The sequence below is a fragment of the Pithys albifrons genome, chromosome 3, assembly GCF_047495875.1.
Source record: "Pithys albifrons albifrons isolate INPA30051 chromosome 3, PitAlb_v1, whole genome shotgun sequence".
Lineage (NCBI taxonomy): Eukaryota > Metazoa > Chordata > Aves > Passeriformes > Thamnophilidae > Pithys > Pithys albifrons.
Window position 1 is genome coordinate 53,875,470 of NC_092460.1, and position 17,133 is coordinate 53,892,602.

Below are 17,133 nucleotides of genomic sequence, written 5' to 3' on the forward strand. Positions count from 1 at the left end.
GGATATCAGACTTAGGTGAGTGAGAAACAGCAATTCAGACTGAGAAGGCTGGTTTAAGTGAGCTACTGAGGATGTGAGACAATTCCCTTGTCCTTATGGGGGACTTCAGTTTGCCAGACATTAACTGGGAGCATCACACAGCTGGTACAACCCAGGCCAGAAGATTCATAAAAACCCGCTCTGAAAGATGATCTCCTTGATCTGCTGCTTGACAGTAGAGTGGATCTCATGACAGAAGTGGAGATTGGCAGCTGTCTTGACCACAGTGACTATGAAACAATTCAGTTTAAAATCTTTGTTGACAGGAGGAAAAGTGTCAATGAAACCTCAACTCTGGACATGAGGAGAGCAGAATTCAGGCTGCTCAGGGCACGAGTAAGTAAAGTCCTCTGGGAAAATGTTTTGCAGGTGCTGGGGTCCATCAGCACTGGTCACTTCTCAAACATCACCTCCTAAGGGTACAGGAACAAGCAATTCCCTAATGTCAGAAGTCAAGCAGGTGAAGCAGATGGCTGGCTTGGCTGAGCTGCGATCTTGCCTTGGAAATAAGAAAAAAGAGGAATGTGTATGCTCAATGGAAGCAAGGTCGTGTGACATGGTGTCCTAGTTCAGCAGGAGGGACCAGCTAACCCTGTGTGGGGGTGACCAAAGCTGTGTATTCTACCCCCTCTATTCATTCCCCAAAGACAATGGACCATTAGCAGCAGCTGTCCAGGGAGCCATTATCACCTTCACACCCAGCCTGAGGGGGGCGGAGCTGCTAAGGGGCCATCAACAGTTCAATACCCCCTGGCTCCCAGAGTTAATCACCCATTGTGTGAGTCCCCGCCCAGGGGGAGGGACTGGGTGCTCCCTGAGGGTACCTAAGTGGTGGGTAAGAAGACTTTGGGAACGTCTCGTCGGATCCAGAGGAGCAGCAGGACCTCGACAGGAGGAGATCACCGCTCTCGCTCAGACCACAGCCCTCGCCTGCACCAACAGGTTTTTCTTTTCCTTTTGCTCTGGACTTGGGGGAACCACAGGGGTCTCAGCACAAGGGCAAACAAACCCCCTTGGGTTTGTGCCCCAGGACACTGGGTTATACTGCTGGGATTTTGTGAGTTGAAAGCAATTTCCCTTTTGTGTCAGTGTTGTTATTGTAATATTATTATTAAATTTTAGGTCTGACTTATAATCTCTCTCGTGGTGAGTTCATTTCCCCCGCTGGTTCGCCTTTAAACCAGCACATCTTTTTGGCGCCCAACGTGGGGCAATCGAACCAGCAGTATAACCCAGTGTTCTGGGGCACAAACCCAAGGGGGTTTGTTTGTCCTTGTGCTGAGACCCCTGTGGTTCCCCCAAGTCCAGAGCAAAAGGAAATGAAAAAACCTGTTGGTGCAGGCGAGGGCTGTGGTCTGAGCGAGAGCGGTGATCTCCTGTCGAGGTCCTGCTGCTCCTCTGGATCCAACAAGACGTTCCCAAAGTCTTCTCACCCACCACTTATGTACCCTCAGGGAGCACCCAGTCCCTCCCCCTGGGCGGGGACTCACACAATGGGTGATTAACTCTGGGAGCCAGGGGGTATTGAACTGTTGATGGCCCCTTAGCAGCTCCGCCCCCCTCAGGCTGGGTGTGAAGGTGATAATGGCTCCCTGGACAGCTGCTGCTAATGGCCCATTGACCTTGGGGAATGAATAGAGGGGGTAGAATACACAGCTTTGATCACCCCCACACAGGGTTAGCTGGTCCCTCTTGCTGAACTAGGACACATGGGAAGAATTCAGAGATGCTGCTTGTCACTGTAGGGATAAAATTCATGTGTCCAAAACTCAGCTGGAGTTGAAGCTTTCCAGAAAGGTGGGGGACAATAGGCAGTATAGAAATATAATTGGCCCATTACAGGATGAGAACAGTCACCTCACAGAGACAAGGCAAGAGGTGTTTAATGCTTTCTTTGCTTCTGTCTTCAACATGGATGATGGACCGAGGGGATGTCAGTGCCCTGGAGGACCATAACTGTGAGAATTATCAACTCACAGTAGACCCTGAAACTCTGTGGGATCTACTACTCCAACTGGATCCATAGAAATCTATGGAGCTTGATGAGATACATCCAAGAATCCTCAAAGAGCTGGCTGATGTCCCTGCACAACCACTCTCAATGATTTTTGAGTGGTCTTGGCAATCCAGAGCAGTCCCAGCTGACTGGAAGCTGGTGAACGTTGTCCCAACATTCATGAAGGACAAGAAGGAGGACCCTGGAAAATACGTCTGTCAGTCTCACTTCAGTGCCTGGTTAAATTATGGAGGAGATTATTCTGGGAGGTATTGAAAAGCACTTGAAAGACAATGCAGTCATCAGTCACAGCCAGCACAGCTTCATGAGAGGAAAGTCCTGCTTATCTGACCAGATTTCCTTCTATGACAATTTAACCCACCTAGCAGATCAAGGCAAGCCAGTTGGTGTCATCTTTTTGGATTTCTGTAAAATTTTCAATACCGTCTCTCACAGAATCCTTCTGGACAAAATGTCCAGCCCATACCTAGGTGAGGAATTGACTCATGAGTTGAGAACAGAGGGTAACAGTGAATGGGTTAACATCAGACTGGTGACCTGTCACTGGTGGTGTTCCACAGGGCTCTATGTTGGGCCCGGTGCTCTTCAACATCTTCCTAAATGACTTGGACACAGGACTGGAAGGGACACTAAGCAAGTTTGCAGATGACACAAAACTGGGAGGAGCTGTTGAATAAGGGAGGCCCTGCAGGGAGACCTGAACAAATGAGAGGATTGGGCAATCACCAGCCACATGAAGCTTAACAAGGGAAAGTGCCAGATTCTGCAGTGGGGATGGGGCAACCCTGGATGAATGGACAGATTCAGGAATGATGTTCTAGAAAGCAATGCCAAGGAAAGGGACCTGGGGGTCCTGGTTGATGGCAAGTTGAGTAAGAGTCAGCAGTGCCCTGGCAGCCAGGAGGGCCAACTGTGTCCTGGAGGGCATCAGGCACAGCATTGCCAGCCAGCTGAGGGAGAGGATTGGCCCGCTCTATTCTGCTCTGCACTGCACTGTGGCAGCCTCACCTTAAATAATGTATGCAGTTTTGGTTGCCACAATACAAGAAAGACATAAAGCTGTTAGAGAGTGTCCAAAGAAGGGCAACAAAGATGGTGAAGGGCCTTGAAGAGAAGTCATATGAGAAGCAGCTGAAGTCACTTCATCTGTTCAGCTTGGAGAAGAGGAGACTGAGGGGAGACCTCACTGCAGTCTGCAACTTCTTGGTGAGGGGAAGAGTAGGGACAGGCACTGATCTCTTCTCTGTGGTGACCAGTGACAGAACACAAGAGAAGGGCCTGAAGCTGTGCCAGGGGCAGTTTAGGTTGGGTATTAGAAAAAGGTTCATCATCCAGTGAGTGGATGGGCCCTTGAACAAGCTGCCCAGGAAACTGGTCACAGCACCAAGTCTGACAGAGTTCAAGAAGTGTTTGGACAATGCTCTCAGAGACATGATGGGATGCCTGGGGATGGTCCTGTGCAGGGCCATGAGTTGGACTCGATGATCCTTGTGTATCCCTTCCAACTCAGCATATTCTGTAATTCAGTGGTGTGGTTCATAACAGTCCTTGTTCCCATTGTTGCAAGATACCTGCTTCTTCCCTTCCCAGGTATGCATTTGGAGTTGCAGGAGTAAGAAAGAATATATCTCTGATGCTATTAATCTCAGATTTTTCTCTGACTGCAGTCTCCAGGCCAGTATAATGGAAGAACATTCCCATCTGCTCCTGCCCTGCTTCCACCTCTCTTACCTAAGTGACAGCAATGATGATACTCTTGGATACTCCAGCTGGGTGTATGAGCCACCATATTCTGTTATTTCCTTTCTATGCCAGGCTGTGTTTCCTGTAGTCCTGTAAGCCAAAGTATGAGGTCTGTTGCCCCAACTCCATTGAAATCCCCAACAGTGCTCCTGCAGGGCCAGGTCTCAGGGTGGCATTCGGTGCAGTACACATTGGTAGAGATATTGGCAAGGCCCTTCAAACACTCACCTGATCTTGTCTGTGACACAAATACACCATGATCCTACCACTGTTATGTGTTATATGCCACCTGCACCAGCTCTTTAGAGTCCCTACTGATCTCATTATGTTGCTGTTGCAGCAGATTACTACAAAGGTGGCTGGGAGGGAACAAAGGAGTATGTAAAGTGCTCCCTACACATTGGGAGTGATGAAAGCACCAGTGCTGCCCCATCAACACTCTACTCAGAAGTCATCCTTCCTGTACCTTCCTGTACACCAATCCTGCTCTTTGTCAAATCAGTTTCCAGCACATCAGAAGCACAAAATGTTACCAAGAGTTTTTGCCACCTCCAGTAGCACTTGGTCTGTCCACCTGACCTTGGTCTCCATAGTGGCTGCACCACAAATGAATTCAACTCACTCTGATGAGTAGTAGCTCTTACACAGCTTTAGGCACCAGATTTACTACTTTTCCTCCTCTAGCTGACACAGGTGAACACTGAAACAGCTGTTTTAGTTGGCTTGCCAACCGATAGCCAGGAGTCCCCCAAATCTTCTGTTTCTTATGTAATAGTCTTTTAGGGAGAAAGAAAACTTTAAATGCAAAATCAATTTGTTCTTTCTCTTTTTTTGTCCCATAAGTTTTTAGTCCATGTCCATAAAATGATGCATATGCATTTACCTCTCCAATGAGGTCTTTTCTTCCTAGAATTTTGCACTGAAAATCTGTGAGACCTCTTCAACCTTTATCAGGTTTTCAATCTATCAGGCAAGATGAAAAACAATAGTAAGACCAAAAATCATGCAGATGGTTTGTTCCCCACAGCCCATCTCTTCTAGTTTCAGTGGCTGAGTTTTCACTAAGTCTAGAGATACATCTGCCAGCTATTTTAAAGCTTCTGTACCATTTTACTTAGGTGACAGAACCAGACATGAGAATTTTTCATGATAGATCTGTAGCACAGAAAATATGCAAAGGAAGATTTAAAAACATAGGTACAAAAGGAGAAACAGTCATTCCTGCCACACATGTTCTTCTAATCACCATATTTTATTTTCTTCAAGGCAAAATCTTCAAAGTTCTTTTCTTCCTGCAGGAGGTAGGGTGCATATGTGCTCCTGCTTTTTTTCTTTTTTTTTTAATAAAAGAATCTTGAAATTTGATCTCTTTTGATAGTAAATGAAGTTGTCTACTAGTTTATGAAGCTTGTGTTTTGATTAGATTTAGAGGTTCTTTGAGCTGTTTAATGTATTAAAATTACACTATTTTTAATAGAGTATTTTTTTCTGTAAATTCATCATATTCCACATTAAGTTGTTTTCTAAAGATTCCATATACATATATCTGTACTTAAATACATTTGGAATCTGGTATAAAGGACTAATCTAGGATTTTTGGCAAAGACTCCATTGGGGTGGAGAATGCCAGAGGTGATTTTGTGTTAAACAAGCCAAATAAATGCCAGTGAAATCTTTATCTCATAAAGTACCATTATGTATTTTGTTCTGAACTTATTTATAGGAACTATCTCAGAATTTGGCAGAATTTCTACGTTTTAAAATTATGTTGTTTTTCATATGTCTCCAGTCTCCCACATACAGAGCCGTTTTTCCTTCGTTCTTGAGTCCAACTGTTCTGTGAAACTACTGCCTTCTTACTCAGATCAGCTTCCTGTGTGCGCTTAAAGGGAAAAAGATGATCTTAAGAGTTGTGCCGAACCACAAATCTGGGGGGTGGAGGGTTTGCGATACACTCTTTCCTAACTGGAACTTCAGAAGCAGGATCTTTCCAACTCATAAGACTGTTATGCGTTAATAAGAGGAATTTCAACAGTGTAAGCTGAAGTGAACGAGGTCTGAATCTGTCCTAGAACAAGCACTTGTGATAAATTCTTAGGGCTTTATTTCTGAGAACCTTTTCTTACCACTATGTTTTCCTATAGACTTAAGAAACTACAATATCACAGTATCTCTTACCTTTTCATTACAGAAAAGCACAATAAGCTCAGTAGAGATTGCTATCCCATATTTCCTATTATAAGAACCTATTTTGTATGTAAACGTATCAAAGTTAAATTTCTGAACTAAAGTTCTCTAGATGTCTTCTAGGATATTTTCTTTTTTGTGAAAGTTGCAGCTAATGTAGCTCAACTGTTTTTAAGGATCCAATGATGTGAAAAGACAGTCTTGCATTCATATTCATTTTAATTACATTTAGGAACATAAGGTATAAAGATAATTAGGGACTAGGATTAAGGGGAGAATGGGAGCAGATACCAGGGAGACAGAACTATTGGGGAAATTCTGTTTCTTTCTCTTTACAGGTATTTTTGCAAACCAAACATCAGCTTTCTAATACTACACGTTTATTTGATGTTAAGCAATAGTGGCATATACTGAGTATCTAAATTTTCGTGGTTTGCTCTTGTGGAAAGATGAAAAGTTTGTTTAACTCCATGGCAAGAGACAATAAAATCAGTCTTACAGGAGGGATGAATGTGTGCTGCTGTTGACAATGTTGACACAGCAAAAGCTCCAAAACCTGAGCACATTGAAAGACCAGGTCATCATTGTCATATTAGAGTAGGATCAAGGAGGCAACGTGAATTCCATGTTTTCCTGAGTTTTAAGTATTTGATTTTGTAATCTTGACATATCTTTAAAAAACACATTAAGTTATTTATAAGGAGAAGACGACAGCAAAGAATTAATAAAATAACGCTTTCTTTGCTATGCAGCAACTATGTGTAAATGGACAGGATTTTTCCTGTGCCTCCTAGTTTAATTGAGTTTTAAACATTTCAGTATTTAAAGATGCATGTCAAGATTACTGACACCAGTAAACAGTGATGAGTACACCATGATTGTGTGTAAACATCGTGCAACAATGAAAGGTGAAATCTGAAAAACAGTGAAATTAAGTGAAAGCAATAGCTGTAAGCAAAATAGCTGCATTTATTAAAATGAATGAAAATGTACAGCCTTTGTTTTGGACTGGATTTTCAGTTGGCTCAGTTTCCTTAAATCCATTTATGCTAGCTATTTGCAGCAGCTGGAGAATCCAGCCCAAAATGGATGGCTTTTTTCAGGAATTCTTCCTAAAAGTTTACAGCCTCCTTTAGGTTATTTAAAAGAGAAAGGCAGAAAGGGGAAATTATATTTTGTATGTGTTTCCCAGAGAGATGAAGGGGATATTAACCCCACCTCATTAATATCACTGTTTGCACAGCCTGTGCTGTATGCGCTCTCACCGTGTGATCTGCTGGAACTGGCATGATTGCACAGCTTCTCCCTTTAGAGCAGGTCTCTTCCTGCCCTGTTCTGAATGCTGCACACAGATTCTTCCAGGGTATGATTTGCAGACTCCTAGTCTTAAATCATACCACTTACTGTGAAATATAATTTTAAATATAATAGATTTGCAAGGTTTCCATGATTCCTTTAAAAAGACATCCCCTTGGATTTTGCAGGGTACTCTGTGGACCAGCACAAGAGTACCCCTGTAAATTGATCCATCCAAAAAGAGGGAAGATTTAGCAGCTGAACAGGGTGGAATGTTGCATATCCCAGTGTGCTTTTTGAAAGAAAGCCATGCTGTTTTGGGACAGGAGATTTGATATTCAGAAAGAATTTATATCCTTTTTTAAGCCCTGACTCAGCAAAGTATTTAAGCATGTTCTGTTATGCGCCTGTTAGCTTTCCATTTTGGTGCTTCTTCAGAGCTGTACTGAGTCAGAAGCAGCAAGCCAAATGGAAGGGTAGAGATGAAGTTTTCATGGATTTGCTCATGTAAAGCCTATTTCATGATGAGTTGAGTACAAATAATAAGATTTTTTGCTTCTAGCAAATTAGTGTCATGAGACTTCAACAGGGCTAAGAGATCAAGACAGGTTGTGTGTTTTTTGCAGGTTTTGTTTTCAGCTATAAGAGTTAGAAGGTTTTTACATATATATAGATGTATATAAAACCTGAATTTTTGTCTGAAATGGAGAGGTCAGAAAAGGAACACAAGACTGCCGGCCTATCCAAACTATCCTGATTTGATCCCTAGCTGCAATTCCCCTTTTGAGTTACTGCTTTGCCTTCTATGATTCCAAAAAGTCACTGCCAGGTCATCAAGTACCTTAACCTTCAAATGCTGAACTTAGTATCTAGGTGGTGTTAGAGCTCTTGAATGTAGGAATTGTATTATCCGCTTTCTGTAGCTCTAGGTCCTCTTCTGCTAGCAATTCCTAAGAAGAGATGTTTGAATTGTGGAGGCTCATTTTATGAACTTTTTTGGGCAATTATTTTGTGTATTATTTGAACAGATGGTCTTTTTCAGCTATTTGCATGTTAGGAATTATCTGACCTGCCCACAAGCAGGGAAATAAGAGCATTGACTAGTAAGGTTAAAATTGCACTGGTACAGTTAAATTTAGGGGGATGGGAACTGTATGGGTTTTGTTGATACCACTCCCTTTCTTCATCATTTTAATAAGAAACTAGATAATTTTATCCTCCTCCACTCTGCTCACCTTATTCTGTGTTAATTTTTTTTCAGTCTGGAAAAAAAAATGAACATCATGTATAGCTGGGTGAGGTAGGAGTTGAATTGAAAAATTGGAAGGTTCTGAACATTTCTGTAGTCATGTCCTTGGTTCCAGTCAAATGAAAGAAGGTTCACATCTGGCATTTGGCTTTAGTGAGAGCTACAGTTTCTCCACTGGCAGTGCTGCCAGCAGTATAGTAATTGTCCATGGGTTCAAGCACTTCCACCATATTTTGTCATTGTGAAAATGAATGCAATCATCAGTAATTTATTATTCTTGTCAGATGCTGTAAGTTAAGCTAAGTGTTCTCTCTTAAATGCAACAGAAGGGCTTGTTTCAGGCTATTGAAGGCATCTGTTATTTTTCTATTTTTATTCCACCTTTTTTCTGATTTTTAGGGAAGCAACGTGATGGAGGACCAGGATCTTCTGGAAATAGGAATCCTTAACTCTGGGCACAGACAGAGAATACTCCAAGCAATCCAACTTCTCCCAAAGGTATAGTTTCAGTTATTATCCAAGCAAGGGAGCTAACTGAACATTATTTAAAACACTTTTTTGAATGGAGATAAACATTACTCTCTGCTGGTTTTGTAGACATGGTTTTTGCATATGCAAACATGGCATAAAATAATGTCATTGCATTGGACTCCCTTTGCATAGATAGAGTTGACAAAGCAAAGGAAAGTAAAATGTGTAATTTGAAGTGATACTGTTTCCAGTTTATTTTAATTATTTTTGGGTTTGAAGCCGGTTCATAGACTGTCATTATATATGTGTAAATAAAGCTGTTCATGAATCCCAGACTGTTTGTCTTTACATAGAAGTTGCCCTGGAAATATTTTGCCCCTTATATAAGTATTCCTAAAAGTACTGGATGCAAAAGTGTTTTCCTAACACCTGCCTTTCATGTGAAATTCAGTTATTTCCTTCAGGTTTCATATTTGATTTGTTGCAATGTATAGGAATTTTCTTTCTTAGCTGTGGACAGAATAACTTTCAATGACTGTTTCAAATAATTTTTGGGGCTAGCCAATTTAAACTGTAGTTTTTAAAATCAGCAATTGAAAGATATTTCTGTTGTATTCTAAATATTAGAATATATCAGTGAAGGTTTCCACTACGATTACAAACAAGAGTGGACCTAGCATGAAAAATTACCATTTTAACTTGGAAAGCTGAACAGGGCAAATGAATGAGGAGTGGGAGACACCAGTAAAGCTCAGAAGGCTGCCACATGTGATGCTGATGCTTCGTGCAAAATACTAGGGCAGGAATAAAAACAACTGTAAAGTGCATTGAATGATCTCATAACAGCCTGTGTAAAATAATTGAGATAAATAGAGATTAGTCCACTTGCAGTTTCATGAGACTGGAGAATGAGAAGAGTTATTGAAGGACTTTCGAGTCTAGAGCATGAATATGACATTGCTGGAAGAGGCTTTTTGTTCCATCAAGGCTTTGCTGGAGGGATGACTTGTAAAGGAGAATGAGGGGGTTTTTGTATGGTAAAACCAGTTGTGAAGCAATTTGTGTATTTGGATGTGCTATTCAATCTACGTATACTGTGAGTCTATGCACTGAAACACCAAGGACCATTAAAGATAATTTCCACATACCATATTAGGCAAATGATATAAAGGGTACCAACAGTAGAGTATATAAAAGTAGCATTTGATGAATTACAATAGACATTAAAGGTTTAACTATGAATTTATGGATCTTTCAGCAATGCTATCATTCAAAAAATTTTGTAATCATAATCCCAGTTTGTAGCCAATATATTTATTCTGGTTTTCATATTTCTTAGAGAGATCAACTTTCATGTATTTTTCTTTATATTTTTCAAAATTAATGATTAGATTATTAATATCTGCACTCAGAGGCTGATGTTTATGAAATTGTTGTTAATATTGTTAATATTGTTTGCTTTTGGAGGGTTTATGAATGTTGAGACCAGATTCTGTTATAAAATACAACTGAGGTTTTAAAAAATTTTCTTCACGTGAGAAAGAACAGAATCAAGATCTAGAGGTACTCTTGAAACCAGTAGAGAACAAGATGGTTATGCAGTTACTTGAAAGAATTCTGGATAGTTGGAAACATGGACTTAATAATGGTGAGGTAGTTTTCAGCATCTCCCTGTTGAGCTAAAAAACCCAGTCCTTAAGTTGGTTTTAAGATGTCTTTGATGCAAGGCTGTTACACCAAAACAAAGGCAGTCAGAAACTGAAGCTGTGCATCACAGTTCTTCACTTAAATGACTCAGCAACACAAGAGAGCTTACATAGTAAAAATACATAATTTCTTATACAAAAGTGAGTTCTTTTGAAGGCAAAACTGTCAGAACAGTTATGGAATCAAAAAATTGGGATAATGGGAAGTTTTATGTAAATCACCCTTGCTGTATTCACAACAGCTTGCTAAAGACATAATACACATCCTGCAATGAACCATGAAACATTTCTCTTTATTTTTGTGTTGATAAGTTCAGCTCTGTCACCATGCATTCAAAATAGTGCCTACCATAGTATTTTTAGACCTCAAACCATAATTGGAGTCCCACTAATTGGAATCTCCTTAGATAAAAATTCTTTTAGTTTGTTTGTTTTGAACATATACCTCTTTTCTGTTCCTAATTTAATTTAAAACTTGATGATTCCTTTTGTTTTACTACTTAATAACTATGCTGATGATATTATTTCTAGTTTTATTTTTAATGTTTCCTGTCTTGAGATACTTTTTAGCTCAGACTTTGACGTGGAAATTAAGTCCTTTAAAAACATCTATGGAACAACATTTCCTTAAAGCCATATATGCAGGCAGCATTGAATAAGATTAGAGATAAAAATCAAGCAGCAAATCTATTGTCAAGGTTTTAATACACTTTTTTTAGAGCTCTTTTTGTTAGTCTGATCAATATTCAGCACTGCAGCCTGGAAATGCAACAGGCATTTAGTAGCTGAAAAGAAAGGCTGTCTTTTTTTACTCATAATTGCTGCCTTCCTAAAGAGTGATGAATTTCTGTATGTCAAACACCAGTATTGGGATTAGGAACCATGATCCAGAGCTTGAAGTAATTTTAAATAGGGAAAAACCACCCCTATATTTGTCTGAATATAGATTAATTAATCCTTGTATTTTCTTATGCACTATCTAACTGGTATAAAAAGTTATGTTTACCTGGATTTCTCAAAATATTTCCCCACTATGATTCTATATTTGGGGAGAAGATTTCATGAGAGGGTAATACAGTATGTTCACCAACAGGCAGGTATAGTTGAAGTCTTTCAGTTAGAATTCTTCTTTTCAAAACACCCTTAATTTTTGTTGGATTAGAGCTTGTAGCCCAAATTTCCATCTTGTAACAATGTAATTTAAGTGATTGAAATTTCACATTAATATTAACTAGAGCACTTTATGGTTAATTATTATTAGGTAAGGTTAAGACAGTCCAGTAGAAATCTAATTTGTAAAGTTAATTCTTGAAATGGAAATATGTTATACATTACATCAGTTTTAGAGAAGATTTTTTAGCAGAGTTAAATATGGCATTTAAGATTTTTTATGTGAAAAAAATGAAATCAATAAATGTTTGGAGAAGGATTTTATATGTTTTATTAAAAAGAAGTGCAGACGTTACGAGGTAGACACAATGTATAAAAAAGGTACTGAATTTGCAAATACTGTACAAAAAAGTAATACTGAGAAAAAAATTGTATGCAGTGTATACTTTATTGACTAAAAAAATAATAGCAGACATGACATAAAGTTTTAGTCACACTCAAGTTACATAGGAAACCTAAGGAGCATTGTCAAGTTATTTCAGCATCCCAAACATATATGCAAGTGACTTCTTAGTGGGTTTCTCAAAAACTATTTTTTTAAAATAAAAATTATCCTAGCTGATCTTAGAACTTTTCAAAGAAAAACGATTGGTTTTGTGTGGGATGTTCAGTGTATGGCTCCTTTTCCCAGCACATAATGGGAACACATTCTCTCATTTGACAGATGGAAGAAAGATGTTAGCTGAGAGCAGCTTTCTTCTGGCTGCAGAGCTATTCTTGAAGCATCTTGTTCCTTCCTGCAGAGAGGTCTCAGCACAAAGCAAGTTTGGGAATAGCAGTGATGTGCAGGCAGCCAGCCTCTTTCTTGGGTACTTTGCAGAACTAGACAAGAAGTAGGATTTGATCAGGCTAGAGTACATGCTGTCTGTGAGTGGTGTTATAAGAGTGGTAAAGCTGTGCTTCCAAAAATGCTGGACTTATTACTCATATGTAACACTCTTTTGTGCAAGCACAGTAAGTCTGGCGTTTAGGAAAACAGAACTACTGTGCATATGCTCATTAACTGTGCTGTGTATGTAACAGCCAAAAACCGCATCATATGTTTGCTGTTGCTGTATTGCTATTGGCTTGAACACCCCAAAGCTGAGCAAGCTGATTTCAATCCTTGTGTTTAGCTATCTCCCATTTAGCACTTCCATTCTTGAAGACAGTTTCCAAACTAGGAGATGCTGCAAAATGATGTCATAATGTTTCTGATCCCTTCTGACTGTGACTCCTTGCTTCTGGTCTGCTGGAAGTGAAGATGAAAAACAGGGTTCAAAGGAAGTGCTTTTTACCCTACTGTTTTCCCTCCTTCTTATGCCTCTGGGAATTACTTTCCTGGTTTGAAAGGAGGCCACACACATGCTCATTACACTACTTGCAAGACCTTTAACCATAAGGACAGAAAAATAGTGTTATCCAGCATAACACATGAATTTTTCAACTCTGAAATACAAATGTGTAGTCTACACTATTTAAATAATGCAGCAAAATAGGAGTGGATCAGTAAAACAAAGCAGATGCATGGATTGTGTAGTTCAAGGTGTTTACTTCAGATTAGCTTTATATTGGTCCCATCGACCAAATATCCCCTGTAGACATGTGCTTCAAAACTGTTTGATGAAAGCAGTATCACAAACATTTTCCCTCTTAACTGAGTCTATCAGTGAGCCACTCTAGACATGACATGCTGTCATTTATCTGCATCATGTAGATAACAGTAGCATGCTGCTGCTCCTGCCACCATTGCCCATATATATGTCTTACTTGTCTTCCTGGTTCTTTTATATTTTCTTATTTGTGCTTGACTCCACAATGTTAACTGACTGCACTGAGAATAGCCAGCAGGCAAGGAAATATGCTATTTGAGAGAAGGACTATTCCCTTTTCTTGGTAACCATACTAGGATAACAACCTGAAGGAGGTGACTTAAACTTTTTTGTGAGATCAAAGGCCACAGGTTCCACTTAGTCCACAAATTCCAGATCTAGATCTTCTTAACATAACAACAAATGCAATGGCTGTGTCCTGAACTGTTGCATACATTATCCTCAGTAACACTGAATGTGAACTGTTTTTCCCTTCTCACACACATGGTATATGATGAAGAACTAGGAACTTCACTGTTCTGGATGTGCAACTGTTTACACTTCTTCAGGGGAAAAAGAAAACAAAAACATGTGTCCATCTATTTTCCTTTAAATTTGGAAGACAGATTCCAACTGCAAAAACCAGAGAAAGGGTGCCTATTACAATTCTGACAATCTTAGGCATGAAACTGAACTCAGTCTGATCTACCACTGGGGCAAGATCCTGAGTCAGGTAGAGCTGTGAGCTGTATGTGCCTGTACTGTCTTTGTCTAGTAAGCTCCACAAGAAGACAGAAGGCTTTTGATTAGTGGAAAGAAAAGTCAAACATTAATAGAACACAAGCTTGAATAGGTAAGTTTTAAAATATGTGACAGGGTAGACAGAATAGAAAACTGAAAGATTTATATACAGTTCTTTCTCACCCACTGTGTCTTTGCAGGCAGATCCCCATTTTCACTCAGTGCATTTTTCAACAGCAGCAAATGCAAAGTCTTCTCAGGTCCTTAGGGATTTGTGCCCATCCCCTGTGAAATCTGCCCCTCTGCCCCTGACTGCAGACTCAATTTCTGCCCAGAAACTGCAGGCACCAGCTCCACATGGTGCCCCTGGGCCAGCCAGACCCTCTGGTCTTCAGAAGTGTCACTCTGCACCTTTTCTTTTAATGCTCAAGAGGAGGAATGATCTCCTCTTCCAACAGCATGACTCCAACTCATTACTTTTGTAAAGTATATGATATGTAACAGACAACTTACAAAGACACTGGAAAAAAAGAACTGATACATCCCCCACTGCAATCATCCAAAATTACTTAGCTTGGTAGTTGATAGTTCCAAAAAATGCTGCTTAAATCTTTTGGATGGGCCAGCAGTGTAAAAGAAAGCATTATATGCTTGCTAAAAAGATCTTTCTTCCAAGCCAACACAAGCATAAATTCACTGTAATCATAGCCATCATTTAAAAAGCTGTACAAGTCAAGTAATCTCATCCTTCTTTTATGGTGGATAAAAAGTTTGATTTTAATACACACAATTTTAAGACCCACCAGACAGTAATACTACCTGTGGAGAACATAGTATAAATTCCCCATCTGTCTAAGAAGATCAGAGAAACCTGGAAATAGTCCATGTTATTTAATTCACCTTGATGCTTCTGGTATGTATGTGATTCCTTTGAAGCTCTATTTGTGTTTATTTGGCTACCTTTGTCTCGGTTTGAGGGGAAAAACCAAAATGTTTTACCCACAAGCAGGGGAGGGGCCTCCTCCTCAATAATCACACCACTCTTTATCAAATTTAAGGAATTTTAATACAAGAAGGATAACTGCTATATATATATATATATATATATGTAAACAGACTAGTGCAACCCACTTCCCCAACACCATAAGAGGAAAAAAAAAAAAACAACAACAACAAAACCCAGCAGGTTTTCCTCCGGGAGAAAAGGTTATACTTAAGTGTCCTTGTCACAGCCCGCTGGCTGCAGAGTGAGTTTCAGTCCCTCTCCAGCGAAACAGACGAGCAGTGGGCTTTCAGATGGACTCAGTCTCTTTCCCCTGTGTTCCCCGTCCAAGAAGCAGACAGGTACGAGCAACCAGCAGCAAATCCAAGGCAGGTAGCAGCACGGCAGGAAAAAGTAATCCGAAGTAGGCAGCGGCAAGACAGCCAGGGAAAACCCCAGCAGTAACCAGCAGGGCAGCCTGCCTCCTTGGAGCCCCCACTCCCCCGTTCCGCCGAGCCAAGACTGAGGAGAATATCCAAAAAAAAACCAAAAGAGACAAACCTGCCCCCACCCCAGCGATCACAGTTAACTACTTCTTTTGTTAACCGCTGGCCTGGGCAGTTAAGTGGCAGGGGAGAGAATTTACATAATAATCCCAAACTACAACATTATCCACCCCTAAATTCTCTTCCATGCCGATACTCTACATTAAACTTAAATTTTCTTTCAAATAATTAAGTGTTTACAAATACAGTAATATGAGTCGTTTACCCAGAGATAAGTTCCCCTTGAGGTACACATCGTGTCTCTCCATCTTCCTGCATCACCCACCAGGTGGAACCAGATCCTTGAGCAAAGACAACCCCACGAATGGGTTTGCCTTTGCCTGAGGCAGGGTTGATCCAGACTGTTTTCCCTAGCATACCTCTCAGGTGTATTACAGGGACTTTGTCTCCATCTACAGTGTGAAGGGGTTCTGATTGGGCAGGGCCGGCTCGATTGACAGAGCCTCTAGTGTTGACTAGCCATGTAGCCTTTGCTAAGTGTTGATCCCAGTGTTTGAAAGTCCCTCCACCCAACGCCTTCAAAGTGGTTTTCAACAGTCCATTACACCGCTCAACTTTCCCGGCAGCTGGTGCATGGTAGGGGATATGATACACCCACTCAATGCCATGTTCTCTCGCCCAGGTAGCAACTAAGCTGTTTTTGAAATGAGTTCCATTATCTGACTCAATTCGTTCTGGGGTGCCATGTCGCCACAGCACTTGTTTTTCCAGGCCTAGGATGGTGTTCCGAGCAGTGGCGTGAGGCACTGGGTGTGTCTCCAGCCACCCTGTGGTTGCTTCCACCATGGTGAGCACATAGCGCTTGCCTTGGCGGGTCTGTGGCAGTGTGATGTAGTCAACCTGCCAGGCCTCCCCGTACTTATACTTATCCCAGCGTCCACCATACCACAGGGGCTTCACTCTCTTAGCCTGCTTAATGGCAGCACATGTCTCACAGTCGTGGATAACCTGAGAGATAATGTCCATGGTTAAATCCACCCCTCGGTCTCGTGCCCATTTATAAGTGGCATCTCTGCCCTGATGGCCCGAGGCATCATGGGCCCATCGAGCCAAGAACAGCTCTCCCTTGTGCTGCCAGTCCAGATCTGTCTGTGATACTTTCACTTGCGCAGCTCGGTCTGCCTGTTGGTTGTTGAGATGTTCCTCATTGGCCCGATTTTTGGGCACGTGTGCGTCTACGTGGCGGACTCTCACAATCAGCTTCTCTACTCGGGTGGCAATATCTTGCCATATATCGGCAGCCCAGATGGGTTTCCCTCTGCGTTTCCAATTGGTTTTCTTCCATCGGTCTAACCATCCCCAGAGAGCATTGGCCACCATCCATGAGTCGGTGTAGAGGTAAAGCTTTGGCCATTTCTCTCGTTCAGCAATGTCCAGGGCCAACTGCACGGCTTT

The 17,133-nt window shown here is 41.0% G+C and overlaps 1 protein-coding gene across 8 annotated transcripts in view; it reads left to right on the plus strand.

Moving 5' to 3' along the window:
* ANKS1B (ankyrin repeat and sterile alpha motif domain containing 1B) overlaps positions 1-17,133 on the plus strand; it is a 437,255-nt gene that overhangs the window by 253,329 nt on the left and 166,793 nt on the right. For all 8 annotated transcript variants that reach the window (XM_071552016.1, XM_071552018.1, XM_071552019.1 and 5 more), the window contains one exon: positions 8,931-9,029. In XM_071552016.1, the coding sequence (XP_071408117.1) occupies positions 8,931-9,029 (99 nt within the window). The remainder of the gene's footprint in view (positions 1-8,930; positions 9,030-17,133) is intronic.